The following is a 14,563-nucleotide window of genomic DNA, read 5'->3' on the forward strand; positions in this document are numbered from 1 at the left end:
CTGGCTGGGGTATGGGCTTGGTACTGACTCCACGGGATGGGCAACCCCCAGGAACCCAACACTGCCAGTGGGTCTCCCATTCATAGTGACTCAGCCCCAGACTGCTTAGCTGGCGAGCAACAAAGGACCACAGAGGGCACTGAGATAACGGCCTTATCAGCCAGGTACTTGGGGGCTTTCTGACTCCAGCCCATGCCTTAGGAGCTCCCGCTGGGAGAGGATGAGTTCTCACATCTCCATCTGCCATGGGAACATGGGATCCCATCTCCTCTGCATTCGGGGCAACGTTCACACACCAGTCTCTTCCCCCACCCCCCAAAACACAACCACAAGGCAGAGGAGTTCTAGGCAAACCTTTATGCTGCCATGCCAGCAGGCTCCATAGCAACGAATATCCATACAGGCCGTGAGGTACTCCAGAGATCCGGGAACCCCCACATTTCAAGGCACCAATTTCGTTTCGCATTACTGCTACAGCCGATCTTAGCAAAACCCAACCATGACATGCCACAGTGAGGCACACCTCCCTGCGTCCATCCTGCCGGCCCCAGGGGCTGTCTGTTAGGCCACGCAATGGACACACAGACACTCCTCCAGCTTACAGTTTAACTGTACTTATATAAATCTTTCCCCCATTGGACTCGGTCAGTTTCCTTTTCATCTCCACCCAGATACCATTGGATTGATTCGTTCTGCACAATTAAACGGCTGTCAATTAGCAGAGAGAGAGCTCATTAATTAGATCAGGCCCCAAAGTCAATGGAAATCACACTTGCCCCTAACTGTCAGCTGACACTACTGGACTTCCCTTTGATTGCTCGCGCCCGCTCTAATTGCATTGCTCCGATTCAAATTTGAGTTCTTTTTTTAAATATCGCCCACTGGCCTAAAGCGCTCTGAATCCATCACGGACAACAATAATTTGCCTCTATGGCTTCGTTACGGGAAGCCCAGGGCCCCCTCTTCTTTCCGAGGCCACAGCCTCTCTCCTGGCTCTCCAGCCTTTCACCTCAAAGCGTCCTTAACAAATTGCCAGCGCGGCCTAAAAACTACCTCGCTCTTTGGGGGAAAGGGGGAAGAGCGAACAGGAGCCCAGCATTGTCACTTGTGCCCCGCCTCTACCCCCTGCGCCCAATGGGAGTCTTTAAATATTTACAAGCCCATTTACACTCGTCTCATGCTCTGCTGCGCAGAGGCAGTCGTTAATAGTAGACTGATCTCTCTGAGTAGTTCCCAGCGTGGTGTGTACTGGTGAGGCCGTCACATGGCCGCCAGCTGCCCCAGCACCATCCTGAACTGCTGTGTGCTGCTGGCCAGGTCTTTGACCCGCTCCACCATGTCCTTGGCAGCGGAGGGGGACGGGTAGTGGAGGGCGGCGGCCTTGGTGGTCACCACGATCTCCTTGAGCATGTCACACAGCAGGTTGCTGTAGTGGGTGACCTTGTGGCGCACGTCCTGCGCCCGGGCTTGGCGTGACAGGGTGTCGCCGATGAACACCAGCTTGTGGGCGCTGAGGATGACGAACTTGCTGTGGGCCACGAAGATCTTGGGTGGCTGGTTGGTGCCCACGGCGGTAAAGAAGGCGTCCACGGCGTTGGTGAGCGTGGTGAGGTTGGCCTCGCACTGCTCCAGGTAGAAGAGCAGCAGCTGGTGGTCGGAGGGGCACAGGGTGCTGCTGCCCCGCACCTGGGCGTAGTGCTGTGGCGGCGTCCAGCTGGAGAGGTCGTTGTCGATGGGGCGCGTGACCTCCTGCTCCAGCCGCTCAAACTGCTTCAGCTGGGGGGAGACGGACAGCAGGTTAGGGGCAGGGCGTGGGCAGGCCTGGCTGAGTACGACAAAGTGCCCCTGCGGCCCCCTCCCCGTGGCTGGCTCCCGCAACAGCTACTGACTCAGCCAGAGGAGTCAATACCACACACCTCTGCCACAGTCTGGCACTGTCAATGCTGCCCAAGGGGATTAGGCACTAACTCCCTTTGTTCTTGAAAATCTCTTAGTGTCAAAGTCCCCAGGTCCATCCTGGCTGATGGTAGTGGGGTCAGCACGCCTAGGCCTGGCTCTACTCGCCGACTGGGACACAGACAGACACCCCATTGCAAGCAAGTGTGTTCAGAACCCCAGCCCTAGGCATCAAGGGAAAGGGGAGCAGCGAGGCTCAGATAAAAGCATGGCCATGGGGAGGGAGCCGGAGTCTGTCCCTGGGGGTCCTGCGGGGCCTGGCCTGGCCACAGGGAAGGGAGCTGGTGTCTGATCTGCCTCACGCATTGTCCACAGCATTAATTCCAATTGCAGAATGGTTAAACCTGCCTCCCAAATGTCTGTGCTGCCCCCAGCAAGTCAAAGGAGCAGAGCAGGGAACTGCCGTGTGCGCTGGAGTCTGGACTTGGCTTGACAGCATCCTTCAGCTCCCCAGGGCCGGATCCCATTATTATTTATTATTTGTATTACCCAGCCCCTGGGACTGGGCAGCCTTAGGCCTCTCTTGCCTTCAGGAGGACTCCCCCCAAAGCCAGAGGATCTCCTTCGGGAGACAGGGCGAGCTGGGTGGATCTGCCTGACACAGAGGCTGCACTGTGCATGTCGGGACAGGAGGGGCCTGGGCAGATAGCTGGGCCTTGCTTGGGGAGAGCCATCTACAGTAGAGGACACTTCCCAGCCTCCCCTCATCACTAGCTAAGCCCCTGCCTGTGCTTCCCAGGCTCCTGTCAGAGTGCTGTGGGGGTGGGAGCCCCCCCCCGAGGGCTGGGCCCCAGTACCTGCTGCTGCTCCAGCTGCCCCTTGCCCTGCCGCATGATGTTGCCTTTTTCCAGCAGCTCCTTCTGGGTTTTCTCAAACTCCTCCTTGCCCTGGAAGACGGGAGGCCAGAGGATGAGTAATGGCCATGGGGGGGAGGGTCCCTTCATCACAGCCCACTGGGGGGTTCCCCTGGTGGGAGCCCGTCCCATGCCAGGGCAGAGATCTGGGACGCCCTCTCTCTGGCACGGAGCACAGCAATGAATGGGGCTGGCCTGGCACAGTCACCCCCTCCCGGCCTGGGGAGCCCTCGCCCTGGGAGACAGCTCTTAGCCCCAGGGCAGGTGCAAGGATGTTTTGCGCGGAAACTTCCACCTTGCACCCCCCGCCCCCGAGCGCTATGGCAGCTCTCCCTCCCCCCCCGCCCTAAGGAGCCCCCCTGCGGCAGCTCCCCCCCCGGCCCAGGGAGCCATGCAGCAGCTCCCCGCCCCAGCTTACCAATGCTCCGCCTCCTCCCCTGAGCACGGTGTTCTCACTCCACTTCTCCCACCTCCCAGGCTTGCGGCGCCAATCAGCTGTTTGGCGCCGCAAGCCTGGGAGGGAGAGAAGCAGAGTGGGGCGGCGTGCTCAGGGGAGGAGGCGGAGCAGAGGTGAGCTGGGGCAGGGAGTTCCCCTGTGTGCCGCCCCGCCCCCCCCCCCCCCACTTGCTGCAGGCGGCCCTCCCTGTGCCCCCCTGCCGCAGCTCCCTCCACCTAAATGCCGACGACGACCGGGGCGGCCGAAGATCCGGTCGCCATTGAAGAACCCGAAATGCCGCCCCCCAAATGCTAGCACCCTAGACGACCTCCTTGGTCGCCTAATGGGTTGCACCGGCCCTGCTTAGCCCATTCCTAGCCCCTCCCCACGCCCCTCACCTCCGGAACGGGCTCTCCAGCTGCCAGCCACTCACCCCTGGGGGGTTGTGAAATTGTTCATAAGTAAAGTTTTATGAATGTAACATTCATTCATAAAACTGGTTACCCCAATAACTGGCTAATTGACCATTAAGATGTTTGTTAAGAGCCATAGCTGTTCTGCCAGCTGCCCTTGTAAATTTCACTTTCAATCCAATTCCTGCTTAAATCACTGAAACTTGCACTGTTTCAACATTGTAACTTCTGCTCACTGTTTGCCATTCATTATACTTCTCCATATTGTAACTCAAACTCCATTTTAAAATGCTCACTCCATTTTGTAAAAGCCTGCTGCAACCTTCATTTTGCAAAACCCTAATGTAATCTTATTAGTTTAGTTTAGATGTGTGAATGAGGTATGTATGGATGATGGAATCAACCTCCAGCCCCAGCCCGTCACCAGTCACCAACGGCTGAAAATGCAGACAAGAGCCCTAACAAAGTAAAAAGAACAGGAGTACTTGTGGCACCTTAGAGACTAACAAATTTATTAGAGCATAAGTTTTCGTGGACTACAGCCCACTTCTTCGGATATGAAGAAGTGGGCTGTAGTCCACGAAAGCTTATGCTCTAATAAATTTATTAGTCTCTAAGGTGCCACAAGTACTGCTGTTCTTTTCGCGGATACAGACTAACACGGCAGCTACTCTGAAACCTAACAAAGTAAGAAGAGTCCACCCTAAAAAAAAAAAAAAAAGAAGGAAGATGCAATTGAAGGAAAATCAAAGCCAGGTCCCAGGCTGAAAGTCTGCAATTGACGGGTGATCAATCACACCGACTCCAGAAGCAGCGTGACACAGCAAGTCCTATAGAGTCTGGATTCAGACTAAAAGCCTATGAAAAAGATGAGTGAGATAGAAGACTTTGTGTGTGTGTGTGTGTGTGTGTGTGTGTGTGTGTATATTAGCTAGTGGTTCTAGATCAAATCGTTATCATAATAAACGTGGCATCTTTGCCTTGTCCCCTGAAATGATCCTGTGTAGTTTTGTCTGCATAACAGCTGCCTACACCCTGACCTGGACTCCATGGTGACGAGGGGGCTGCGAGCCCAGCCTTTCTGCAACGAGTCCCAGGGGGGAAACCAAGAGCTCCAGAGAGGGGGCGGAGTGCAGCCACGCGCTGTGAGGAACCCAAGAGGCAGCCGCCCCACTGCAGCTCCAGCATGCAGTGCCCACCCCTTGGAGCTGAGCATGGGGCAGGTGGGACCAGCACACCCAGCCCTCCCAGTAGAGAGACAGCTGGCTTTAGTGCTGCAGCCCGGGTGCAGTACTGCAGAAGGCCAGGCGGTGGCGCTGCAGGCTCACAGCTGGAAAAGGCTGGCTGGCTGAGATGGGTCCCAGATGCCACACGCCGAGCTCGTCAAACCGCACTGGCTGGCTAAGTGCCCAGTCCCGGGGCCTCGCCAAGGGGAGATGCCCAACAGGACTCAGGCCGGGGCACCCAGCCTGGCGGGAGGGAGGCAGGTTCACCCCCCACGTAACTGGTGCTAGGAGCGGCTTGGCTAGCGCCAGGCAGGGGCTGCGTCCACATGGCCCCCCCGGGCTTGCTCCCTGGGAGCGGCTGCTGCAGAGGAAGCACAGCCAGTGCATGGGCAACCTGGGAGGCGCCCAGGGCTGGTTCTGGGGCACGTGGAGAGGTTCCCCAAGGACCCAGAAGACTGAAGGCCCCCTTCAGCCCCCCAAATAGAGGGAGGGAGCCCAACAAGCACGGGTCTCTGGGCTGTCAAAAAGGGGCAAGGAACCCTACCTCCGCCACAGTGCGCAGCATCCTGGCCTTAGGAAACCTGCCCATCCCAGGCTCACCCCTGGAACCCTGCTGCCCCCCACCCGGCTTGGGAAGTGGGAACCCTCTAGCCAGGGCAGTGTGCCAGGGAAGGAAGCAAAGGTGGTGGGTGGGTGGCAAGCAGCAGGCACCAGTCCCTACCCCCATGGCCTTCCCAGGAGTCAGTCCCAGCTGGACCCATTGCTTCCCTGTTGGGGCTGGACGCAGGGGCATCGAGTGGATGAGGCCCAGACACATTTCAACACACCCCGCCCAGGGGCACCAGCTCTGTGCCTGGGGCAGGGGCCGGTGGGGGCAATGCTGGAGAGAGAAGCAGGAGGAAGAGAGGCCTCAGGTGAGGGGGAGGGGTGAATGGAGGAGGACTCTCTCAGTTGGGGGGGAGGGGCTGGGGTGCCCCCAGCGAGATGTGCCCCCCTCCAGAGCAAGCCCAGCTCCTGCTCTGCCCTGGGGTGCCCCCTCCGCCTCCTCTCTCCCTCCCCGCTGCCCACCTGCAGGTGCACGTAGTCGTAGTCTTCCATCCAGCCGCTTTCACTGTTCTCGTACGGCCCGTCGGGCGAGTCCTGCGCCAGGAACTTGGGTGGGGAGGGCAGGGGCCGTGACTGGATGCTACTGGCCTTGTCGGCGGGCACCGGCGGGGGGTGGCTGGCAAGGAGCAGACTAGTGTCCGGGCCGTCCGCCGGCAGCTTACCCCGTCTGAAAAGCAGGGAGGCGTTGCCGTGCAGGAAGGATGCCAGCTGCTTGGTGTCGTCAGGGATGCCCCGTGAATACATCACCAGGCGGTCCAGGTCGTCGGTGCCGCCCGGCTTGCCGGCCGCCAGGGCACCAGGGGCCCAGCCGCAGCCATCCAGCGCCTGGCTGTGCCGCAGCAGGGCCTGATACACGTCCTCCATCTTCTGCAGCTGCTTGCTAAGCTTGGTGTGCAGGGCGCGGTCGGAGGCCTGGGCCGCGTTGCCCACGGCCCCGCGGGCGAACTCCAGCAGGTCCCGCAGCGCCCCCTTGATGCCCTCGGCTGCCGCCCGGAGGCTGGGCGCGTGTTGCTCCAGCTGCTCCGGGCTGCGCCAGCCAGTGCTGATGAAGGACATGAGGTAGGAGACGGAACCGCTGATGTGGTGCTGCAGCCGGGCCAACAGCTCCATGGCCGCGTCCAGGTCCAGGCCCAGGCCCAGCTCCTTGGGCGCATCCTTGCCCGGCCCCACGTCCAGCGAGGAGCTGGAGACGTTGCTGCGGGTGCTGCCCGTGCTGGAGGCTGAGAGGCGCTTGGCATCGCCCGCCCTGGCCTCCCGGTCCACCTGCGGCGGCACGTCGTAGATGTACTCGCCCTCAGCATCCAGGCTGCCAGCGTGCAGCTCCCGGGGCACATCGTACACATCCTGCACGGGCCCCACCAGCTTCCGCAGGCCGGGCAGCACGTCATAGATCTCCTGTGGGAAGGGGGCCTCGGGGGCGCCCTTCCCCGCTGCCGGTGGCACGTCGTACACATCCTCGGGCAGGGCCGGCTCCGCTGGGTGCCGGGGCAGGTCCAGCGCCTTTGGCTTGGCAAAGGCAGGGGGCACGTCATAGGTCTCCTCTCGGAAGGGGCCGTCCGGGACGTCCTTGCTCACGGATGGGGGGACGTCATACACCTGGGGGGGGGAGAGCAGCTGTGAGCACCCGGCCCTGCCCGTTCCCCTTCCTGCATATAATGCCCGGCCCTGCCTACACCCCAGCCCCTTCCTCCACCTGCTCCTGCCCGCACCCCTTCCTATTGCCTGTGCCCGGCCCTGCCCGTGCCCCTTCCTGCATATAACACCTGGCCCTGCCCACACCCCTTCCTACCATCCATGCCCGGCCCTGCCTATTCTCCTTCTTCGTGTCTGAGCAGACGCTGTGGGGGAGCCCCAATGGGTCAGAAAACTGCCCAATATTGATTATTTTTCAAAGTCTGGTGGCTTTGAAGCTGCTCTGGTGGTTGTGGGGCCCGTCTGGCGCGTCTTGGAGTTCCCGCTGAGCCCCCTGCTCTAGCAATCCCAGGCACCCGCCCCTGCTTGCCTATGGCACCGTCTGAGCTCTCCAATGCTGCGCTGACCCCACCTGGGAGCTCGGCTGGAGGAAATCCTGCTTTGCGCCCCGCCTTCTCCCGGATGGGGGCTGGCATGGTGTCACTGCACTGCAGAACCAGCCAAGACTTAGTGCTGGGGCATGCCAGGGAGTGCAGGCTTGGATACCAGCCCTGGGGCAGGCAAAGGAATTCTCATGCCCCCCTGCCCGCATTTCCCCCCCCGGGCACCACTCACAGTTTGGGGAGCCTGGTGCAGGGCCTTCTCCACGCTGGGGGGCACGTCGTAGATCTCCTGGCCGGGCTCCCGGCCGGTGGGGCCCTTCACTGCCATTGGGGGGGTGTCATAGACCTGCGAGCGCAGCGAGCAATGGCATTGGTTCCAGCGGCTAGCACCTGCCCAGGCACCTGCCCGTAGCCATGTCGATCCCTAGGGATACTAGGACGGCCAAGCCCCACTGCCCTGAGCTCAGGAGCCTGACTGACAGTGGCCAGGAAGGAAGGTGCATGAACCCCACAACAGAGAGATGGGGGGGAGGGGGTCATCTGTCCCCCACATCACTCTCATCCTATAGATGGCCTCCAGTTGAGCCTAATTGGTTAGTATCCCTTCTGCCTTTGCTAGCACTAACCACGAATCTCTTTGAAGCTTGCTACAATCTAGGCCATAGAATATCAGGGTTGGAAGGGACCTCAGGAGGTCATCTAGTCCAACCCCCTGCTCAAAGCAGGACCAATCCCTAGACAGATTTTTACCCCAGTTCCCTAAATGGCCCCCTCAAGGATTGAACTCACAACCCTGGGTTTAGCAGGCCAATGCTCAAACCACTGAGCTATCCCTCCCTCCCCTGGACACTTCATGTAGTAGGGAGTTCCACAGGCTAATCATACTGGAATCTGCCCTCTTTTCAGCATCATTGGGCATCCCTTGTTCTCGCACTGGAGACTGTCCCTCAGACCAAAGCCGGGAGGAGAGAGACCCTGCCCTGCACATCACCCCCTGCTGGATGAGCAAGGAGACAAGATCCAGAGTACCCCAGAAGAAGCTCTTTCCCCTGAACCAGATGGAAAGGAGAGCACCTATGGGATGAGGGAGTGGGAGGGGCAGCTAGCTAGCCATACCAGGCCACACACACACAGGCCTCTCAGCTGGCCCACCTGCTGGCGCAGGGCCTCACCTCCTGGCTGTACTGGCTGGAAAGCATGCCCCGGATGGGGGGCACGTCGTAGATCTCCTGGGGCCCGGAGGCGAGGAGGTGCCGTGGGATGTCATACTCGTCCTGCTCGCCTTTGGGTGAGTCGTAGATGTAGACCTGCCCCACGCGGGTGGGCACCACTACCTGGAAGAGAGAACGGGGTAGGTAAGCAGGGCGCTGCCATGCGATACAGGTGCCCCCCGGCCCGAGGGGGAGCAGGGCGCTGCCACGTGGCACAGGCGCTATGGCCAGGGGGGATGGGGGAGGAGGGAGGGAGAGAGCAGAGTCTCCCCCGGTATGAGTGGGCGGCAGCTGTGGGGAGCAGAGAAGAGAAATTGTCGGGGGTCTCAGCAGTTCCTGCTTAGGCACTGAATGGGGGGGGGGGGGGGGGGGCAGTGCCCGGAGTAAGTGCCCCATCCCAACTACAGACTGATGGGAACACCGGGTGTCGCCCGTTCACAGTGGTGTTCTGCAGCCAGCTCTGCCTCCTGAACCTCTCCCCCTCCCCGTCCTGCTCGCAGCAATGCCAGAGCCCACAGCTGAGCTCCCTGGCCGTGTCAACAGCAGGTGGGAGCTGGGGCCGGAGGGCAGCACTCCTCCAATGCAGTTGGGCACATGGCGAGCAGCAGCTGGCACCACTGGCCTCACACGAGGCCAGGGCCCCAGTTGGCAGCCCAGGGCTGGCGGGAGAGCCCCTCCCCAAGAGCTCACGTGCCAGGCTGGCGAAGGGAGGAGCGCCGCCCCGGTTTGGGGGGGACCAAGGCTCAGAGAGACCATGGGACATGGCCTGGGTGACACAGAGAGACTGTGCCGAAGCCAGGAACCCAGGCAGCCCGAGGGCCATGGCTGCAAGCCCAGCCTCCCTGGAGGCCATGGGAGGGACTCACTATCAGCCCAAGGCAGAGCCAGCCCAGCTTCTCCTGCTATCCACCCCAGCCCCATGAGCCGGCAGGAGGAGAGAAGGGCCTGAGCGCAAAGGGCTCCGTGCCCGTCTGTGTTGCTCTCCATGGCTGGGCACACACAGGCTCATGTAGCCCTCCGGAGTCTGCCTGCGGCATGGTGAGGAATGCACCGGACGGGTGCACCCAGCCATGCGCCACACAGCTCGGGCCAGCTGGTACCACGGCAGGGTCCGCACATGGTCCACATTTACATGCCAGTGGGGTCCAATCATTGAGCTGCTGATCGGAGCCAGCTGGAGCTAGGGTGGGGGTGGGCCGCGACACTCCCCATGGAATGGGACAGTGTATGGCAGATGGGAGCCAGCTCCTCTGGGAGCCTCCCTGGGTGGGCAGGAGGTGGAGAAGGGGGCTGCATGTGGGAGGAGGTGCAGGGGAGGGGGAGACGGGGCTGTGTTGGGGAAGGGGGTACGTGAGGGGGAGGGGAGATGGGGCTGTGCATTTGGGAGCACGTGGTTGACATGCCCAGGCCCAGCCCAGCTTGTGAGGAGCGGGCTGCCAGAGAAGGAAAGACAGCCCAGTGGTTAGGCTGAAAACTGGGACTTGGCAGACCCAGGTTCGAACCCCAAATTGACCATAGACGTGCCCTGATGACCCTGGAGATGTGCCTCAGTTTCCCCTACTGCTGAGTGGGAGCACTAGCCCTGCCCAGCCTGCCAGGGGCTGTGAGGAGAACTCTACTGAAGAGAGCTAGGTGCTCCCATGCCACAGGGAGTGCGGCTCAGTGGGCGTAGCCAAGCCCCAGGCAGGAGCAGCCAGCCGCTGGTGATGGGGCAGCCAGGGCTGCCGTCCCCTGCACACACCACTGAGGCAAGTGCTGCCAGGGTTCTACCAGCCGTGCAGCCTGAGCCCCACACTGGCCTACAGCCCACCCAGGGGAGTTGGGCACCTCAGGGCCCAAGTGACAAGAACATTAACCTGTGGGTAGGGGCAGCAGCAGAGCCGGGCCTGGGGCTGGAATAGCAATGGGTCGGCAGCGCGGGGCACCAGCAGAGCTAGGGAGAGCCCAGGGCTGGGATAGGACAGTGTGTGTGTCTGTGGCGCTGTGTGAAACCACAGTGGTTTGGGGCTCATATTGGTGAACCAGGAAGTGGGCGGGCTCACCCGCCCACTACTAAAGGCCCCTCCCCCAGCCTAGCGGGAGGGACCACTGGACCCAGTACCAAATAATTACGTGGGACAACTAATAAAAAAACAGGGAGCGAGGTGACGGTCAAAGGTTCAAAATCAGGGAACCGGATGGGGACACCGAGCAGAGAACCCCGGACAGCGCCCACTGCTCCTCGAAGGTGGCAAGGGAGCCAGCGGACGCTGCCCAGTGGAACTCCGCCCGGAGACGTGAGACCAAAGAGGTACGGAAGTAGGCTCCACAGTCGCAGAGCACCCCCTCGGCCAACATCCTCTCCCTGGTATTATAGATGGTAAGTTTGGCCAGGGCCAGGAAGAGGTTGACGAGGAGGTCCCGCGACTTAGTGGGGCCACGGATAGGGTGTGCATAAATAAACGCTCGGGGGTCGCATAACTAGTTAGCATGCCAGAGTCTCGTTCGTTATCGGAATTAACCAGACAAATCGCTCCACCAACTAAGAACGGCCATGCACCCGTGGTTTGGGGCTGATAACACCACTATGCACCCTCCACTGCAATGTGCTCCCTGCCCATGGGTCGGCCCCTGATGCGAGCAATGGGGGGGCTGGGGCGTAGGTCTGCAGGAGGCAGCTCGCTTGGCATAGCTTCTCCTGGACAGTGTTTGCACAGCTGAGCGCCTGGCCCCATGCTGGGCAGGCAAAGCCCTGGAGTGGCTCCTCCTGCCTGCTGTCTGTACCCCTTGCCCTGCATTACTGCATGCTGGCCATAGCCAGTTTGGGCTGAGGGATTGCAGCCCTATTTCTAGGGCCTGGGCCGTGGGGAGCGAGCCCTGCAGCACCCCTGGGCCGGCTTGCAGGTTGAAGCGTGCCAGGTGCAATCCCAGCGCCAGCAGCACGCTTTGCTCCTCACCAATTTTAAAGCCAGAAGGGCTATCGAGTCTGACCTGCACATCGCAGGCCACAGAACCTCACCTGCCCACTCCTGTAACAGACCCCTAACATCTGGCTGAGTTACGGACATCCCCAAATCTTGATTTAAAGACTTCAAGTTACAGAGAATCCACCATTTACTCAACCCAGCAAGTGACTCTGCCCCACGCTGTCAATCTGACCCAGGGAAAATTCCTTCCCCACCCAAATACAGCGATCAGTCAGACCCTGAGCATGTGGGCAAGACCCAGCAGCCAGACAGCCGGGAAAGAATTCTCTGTAGCGACTCAGAGCCTGCCCTGGTCATTGGGGATATTCGCTCCTTGCCCACCGTTCAGTTCCCCAATTCATCCCCAGCTCCTTCCGTGTGACTAACAGCCCCCCTGGGCGCTGTCTGGCACCTCACTGGTGATCGACCTGCTGTAAAACTGGGCTTTATTTTATCCCGATTGCCCTTCACCTTCATGGCCTTAGCGAGGCGGCAGAATTGCCCTGCTCCCAGCGTGCCAAGCTGGAGTGCCAGGTCATGTCTCCTCCCCAGCGCCTGTGCCAAGGGTGCTGCCAGAGCCATCCCTGGCATGGGCTGTTAGCCTGGCACTGGAGCCAGCCTCTGCCCCAGAGCTGCTAGGCCTCCCCCATCCCAGGGAGCTTTGCCATGGACGATAAGCCCATGCTGGCACCTGGCACAGTAGCTGCTGCCTTGGTGCACCTGCTCTGGGAAGCATCGGCCAGGCTGGCTCCCAGGCCAACCCCAGGGAAGAGTCTGCCCGCCCCAGGCTGGAGGAAGGAGAGTTATGCCTGGTGTGCCCCTGCACTCGAGCCTTTGGTCCTGGTGTCAGCGTCCCTGTAGCAGCCGGTATTCCCAGCCCACCTCCCATGTGCCCCGCTGTGCGTGTTTGTGTGCGCGCCTGCCTGCTTCTGGGTGTGGGCACGTCTGCAGCTGTCTGTCTGGGTGTGTGCATGCGTCTGCACGTGTGTGCATGTCTGTATGTACATGTGTCTGTCTGGGTGTGCGCATGCGTCTGTATGTACGCGTCTGTGTGCACGTGTGTCTGTCTGAGCGTGTCTGTGCGCGCCTGCCTGCTTCTGGGCGTGGGCACGTCTGCGGCCGTCTGTCTGCATGTGTCTGGGTGCGCATAAGAATCTCCTCACCCTCTCTGGCTGGCTCATGCCCTGGCACCCTGAACACACCCCTCTGTCCCCCTCCGCCGCCGCCCCTCCAGCCCCGCGCACACCCCTCTGTACCCCTCCGCAGCCACCCCTCCAGCCCCGCGCACACCCCTCTGTCCCCCTCCGCCGCCCCTCCAGCCCCGCGCACACCCCTCTGTACCCCTCCGCAGTCCCTCCAGCCCCGCGCACACCCCTCTGTCCCCCTCCGCCGCCCCTCCAGCCCCGCGCACACCCTCTGTCCCCCCCCGCCGCCGCCCCTCCAGCCCCGCGCACACCCCTCTGTCCCCCTCCGCCGCCGCCCCTCCAGCCCCGCGCACACCCCTCTGTCCCCCTCCGCCGCCGCCCCTCCAGCCCCGCGCACACCCCTCTGTCCCCCTCCGCCGCCGCCCCTCCAGCCCCGCGCACACCCCTCTGTCCCCCTCCGCCGCCGCCCCTCCAGCCCCGCGCACACCCCCCTGTCCCCCTCCGCCGCCGCCGCCCCTCCAGCCCCGCGCACACCCCCCTGTCCCCCTCCGCCGCCGCCCCTCCAGCCCCGCGCACACCCCTCTGTCCCCCTCCGCCGCCGCCCCTCCAGCCCCGCGCACACACCCCTGTCCCCCTCCGCCGCCGCCGCCCCTCCAGCCCCGCGCACACCCCTCTGTCCCCCTCCGCCGCCACCCCTCCAGCCCCGCGCACACCCCTGTCCCCCTCCGCACCCCTCCAGCCCCGCGCACACCCCTCTGTCCCCCTTCGCCCCCACTCCAGCCCCGCGCACACCCCTCTGTCCCCCTCCGCACCCCTCCAGCCCCGCGCACACCCCTCTGTCCCCCTCCGCACCCCTCCAGCCCCGCGCACACCCCTCTGTCCCCCTCCGCACCCCTCCAGCCCCGCACACACCCCTCTGTCCCCCTGCGCCGCCGCATGCCCTCCAGCCCCATACCACCGCTCTGTCCCCCTCCACTGCCGCACCCTCTCCAGTCCCATAAATACCCCTTTGTTCCCCTCCCCCACTGCACACCCCCATCCCTCCGTACACACACCTCTAGCTACCCAGACACATCACACTACCCCTGAATCCACCCCCCCATCCCTCTCTAACCATCCACACCCCTCCAGCCACTCTCCACTTTCTCCCGCCATCCATCCCCAGCCCTCTATCCCCTGATCTATCCACTCGGGGCCCCCCAGGAAGCAGAGCACAAGCTGGAACAGCCCTGAGTCTGCTCTAATATACCTGGGGGCTGGGCAGTGCAGGGTGGTGTCCCCCCGCCCAAGGGCAGGGATTGGGGACTGAGAATCTCCAATGGGGGGGGGGGGTGACAGTGCCCCCACCTTTCCGCCCAGTGCCGGCTGTGGTCCAGCCAGGTGGAGCCACCGGGCACAGCCAGGCCTTACGCCAGCTCCCCGCCACGGCACCCCACTGCGGTGTGAGCCGGGGGAAGAGGAGGCCCCCTCTGGCTCCCACTACAGCCGGTGCTTGCCTACTGAGGCCAGCAGCTGGGAGCGGGCCAGGAAGCTAACGGACTCTGGACTGTGGGCTCGGCTGGCCACAGGCCAAGCTGCAGCACCACGTGCTCAGCCTTGGCAGCTGCGACGTCAGGCCCACCCAGCCATCCCAGGGCAGCCTCGGCACACGGCCCTTGACAATGCACAGACAGCTGAACTCATGGGGTGGAAGGAAGAGGTGCTTTAAGGGTAGGCAGTGAGGTTTGGTGGCCAGAGCCCCAGCCTATGACTCAGA

At 62.1% G+C, this 14,563-nt stretch overlaps 1 protein-coding gene across 1 annotated transcript in view; it reads right to left on the reverse strand.

Annotated features, from left to right (window-relative positions):
- Window positions 1-338: 338 nt before the first annotated feature.
- Window positions 339-14,563, reverse strand: part of BCAR1 (BCAR1 scaffold protein, Cas family member) — a 40,887-nt gene continuing 26,662 nt past the window's right edge. The window contains exons 3-7 of the mRNA XM_054048676.1: window positions 8,679-8,840; window positions 7,739-7,852; window positions 5,954-7,087; window positions 2,754-2,843; window positions 339-1,776 (exon numbers count right to left, since the gene is read on the reverse strand). Coding sequence (XP_053904651.1) covers window positions 1,261-1,776; window positions 2,754-2,843; window positions 5,954-7,087; window positions 7,739-7,852; window positions 8,679-8,840 — 2,016 coding nt within the window. The 3' untranslated portion in view covers window positions 339-1,260. The remainder of the gene's footprint in view (window positions 1,777-2,753; window positions 2,844-5,953; window positions 7,088-7,738; window positions 7,853-8,678; window positions 8,841-14,563) is intronic.

Source organism: Malaclemys terrapin, chromosome 14 (assembly GCF_027887155.1).
Source record: "Malaclemys terrapin pileata isolate rMalTer1 chromosome 14, rMalTer1.hap1, whole genome shotgun sequence".
Lineage (NCBI taxonomy): Eukaryota > Metazoa > Chordata > Testudines > Emydidae > Malaclemys > Malaclemys terrapin.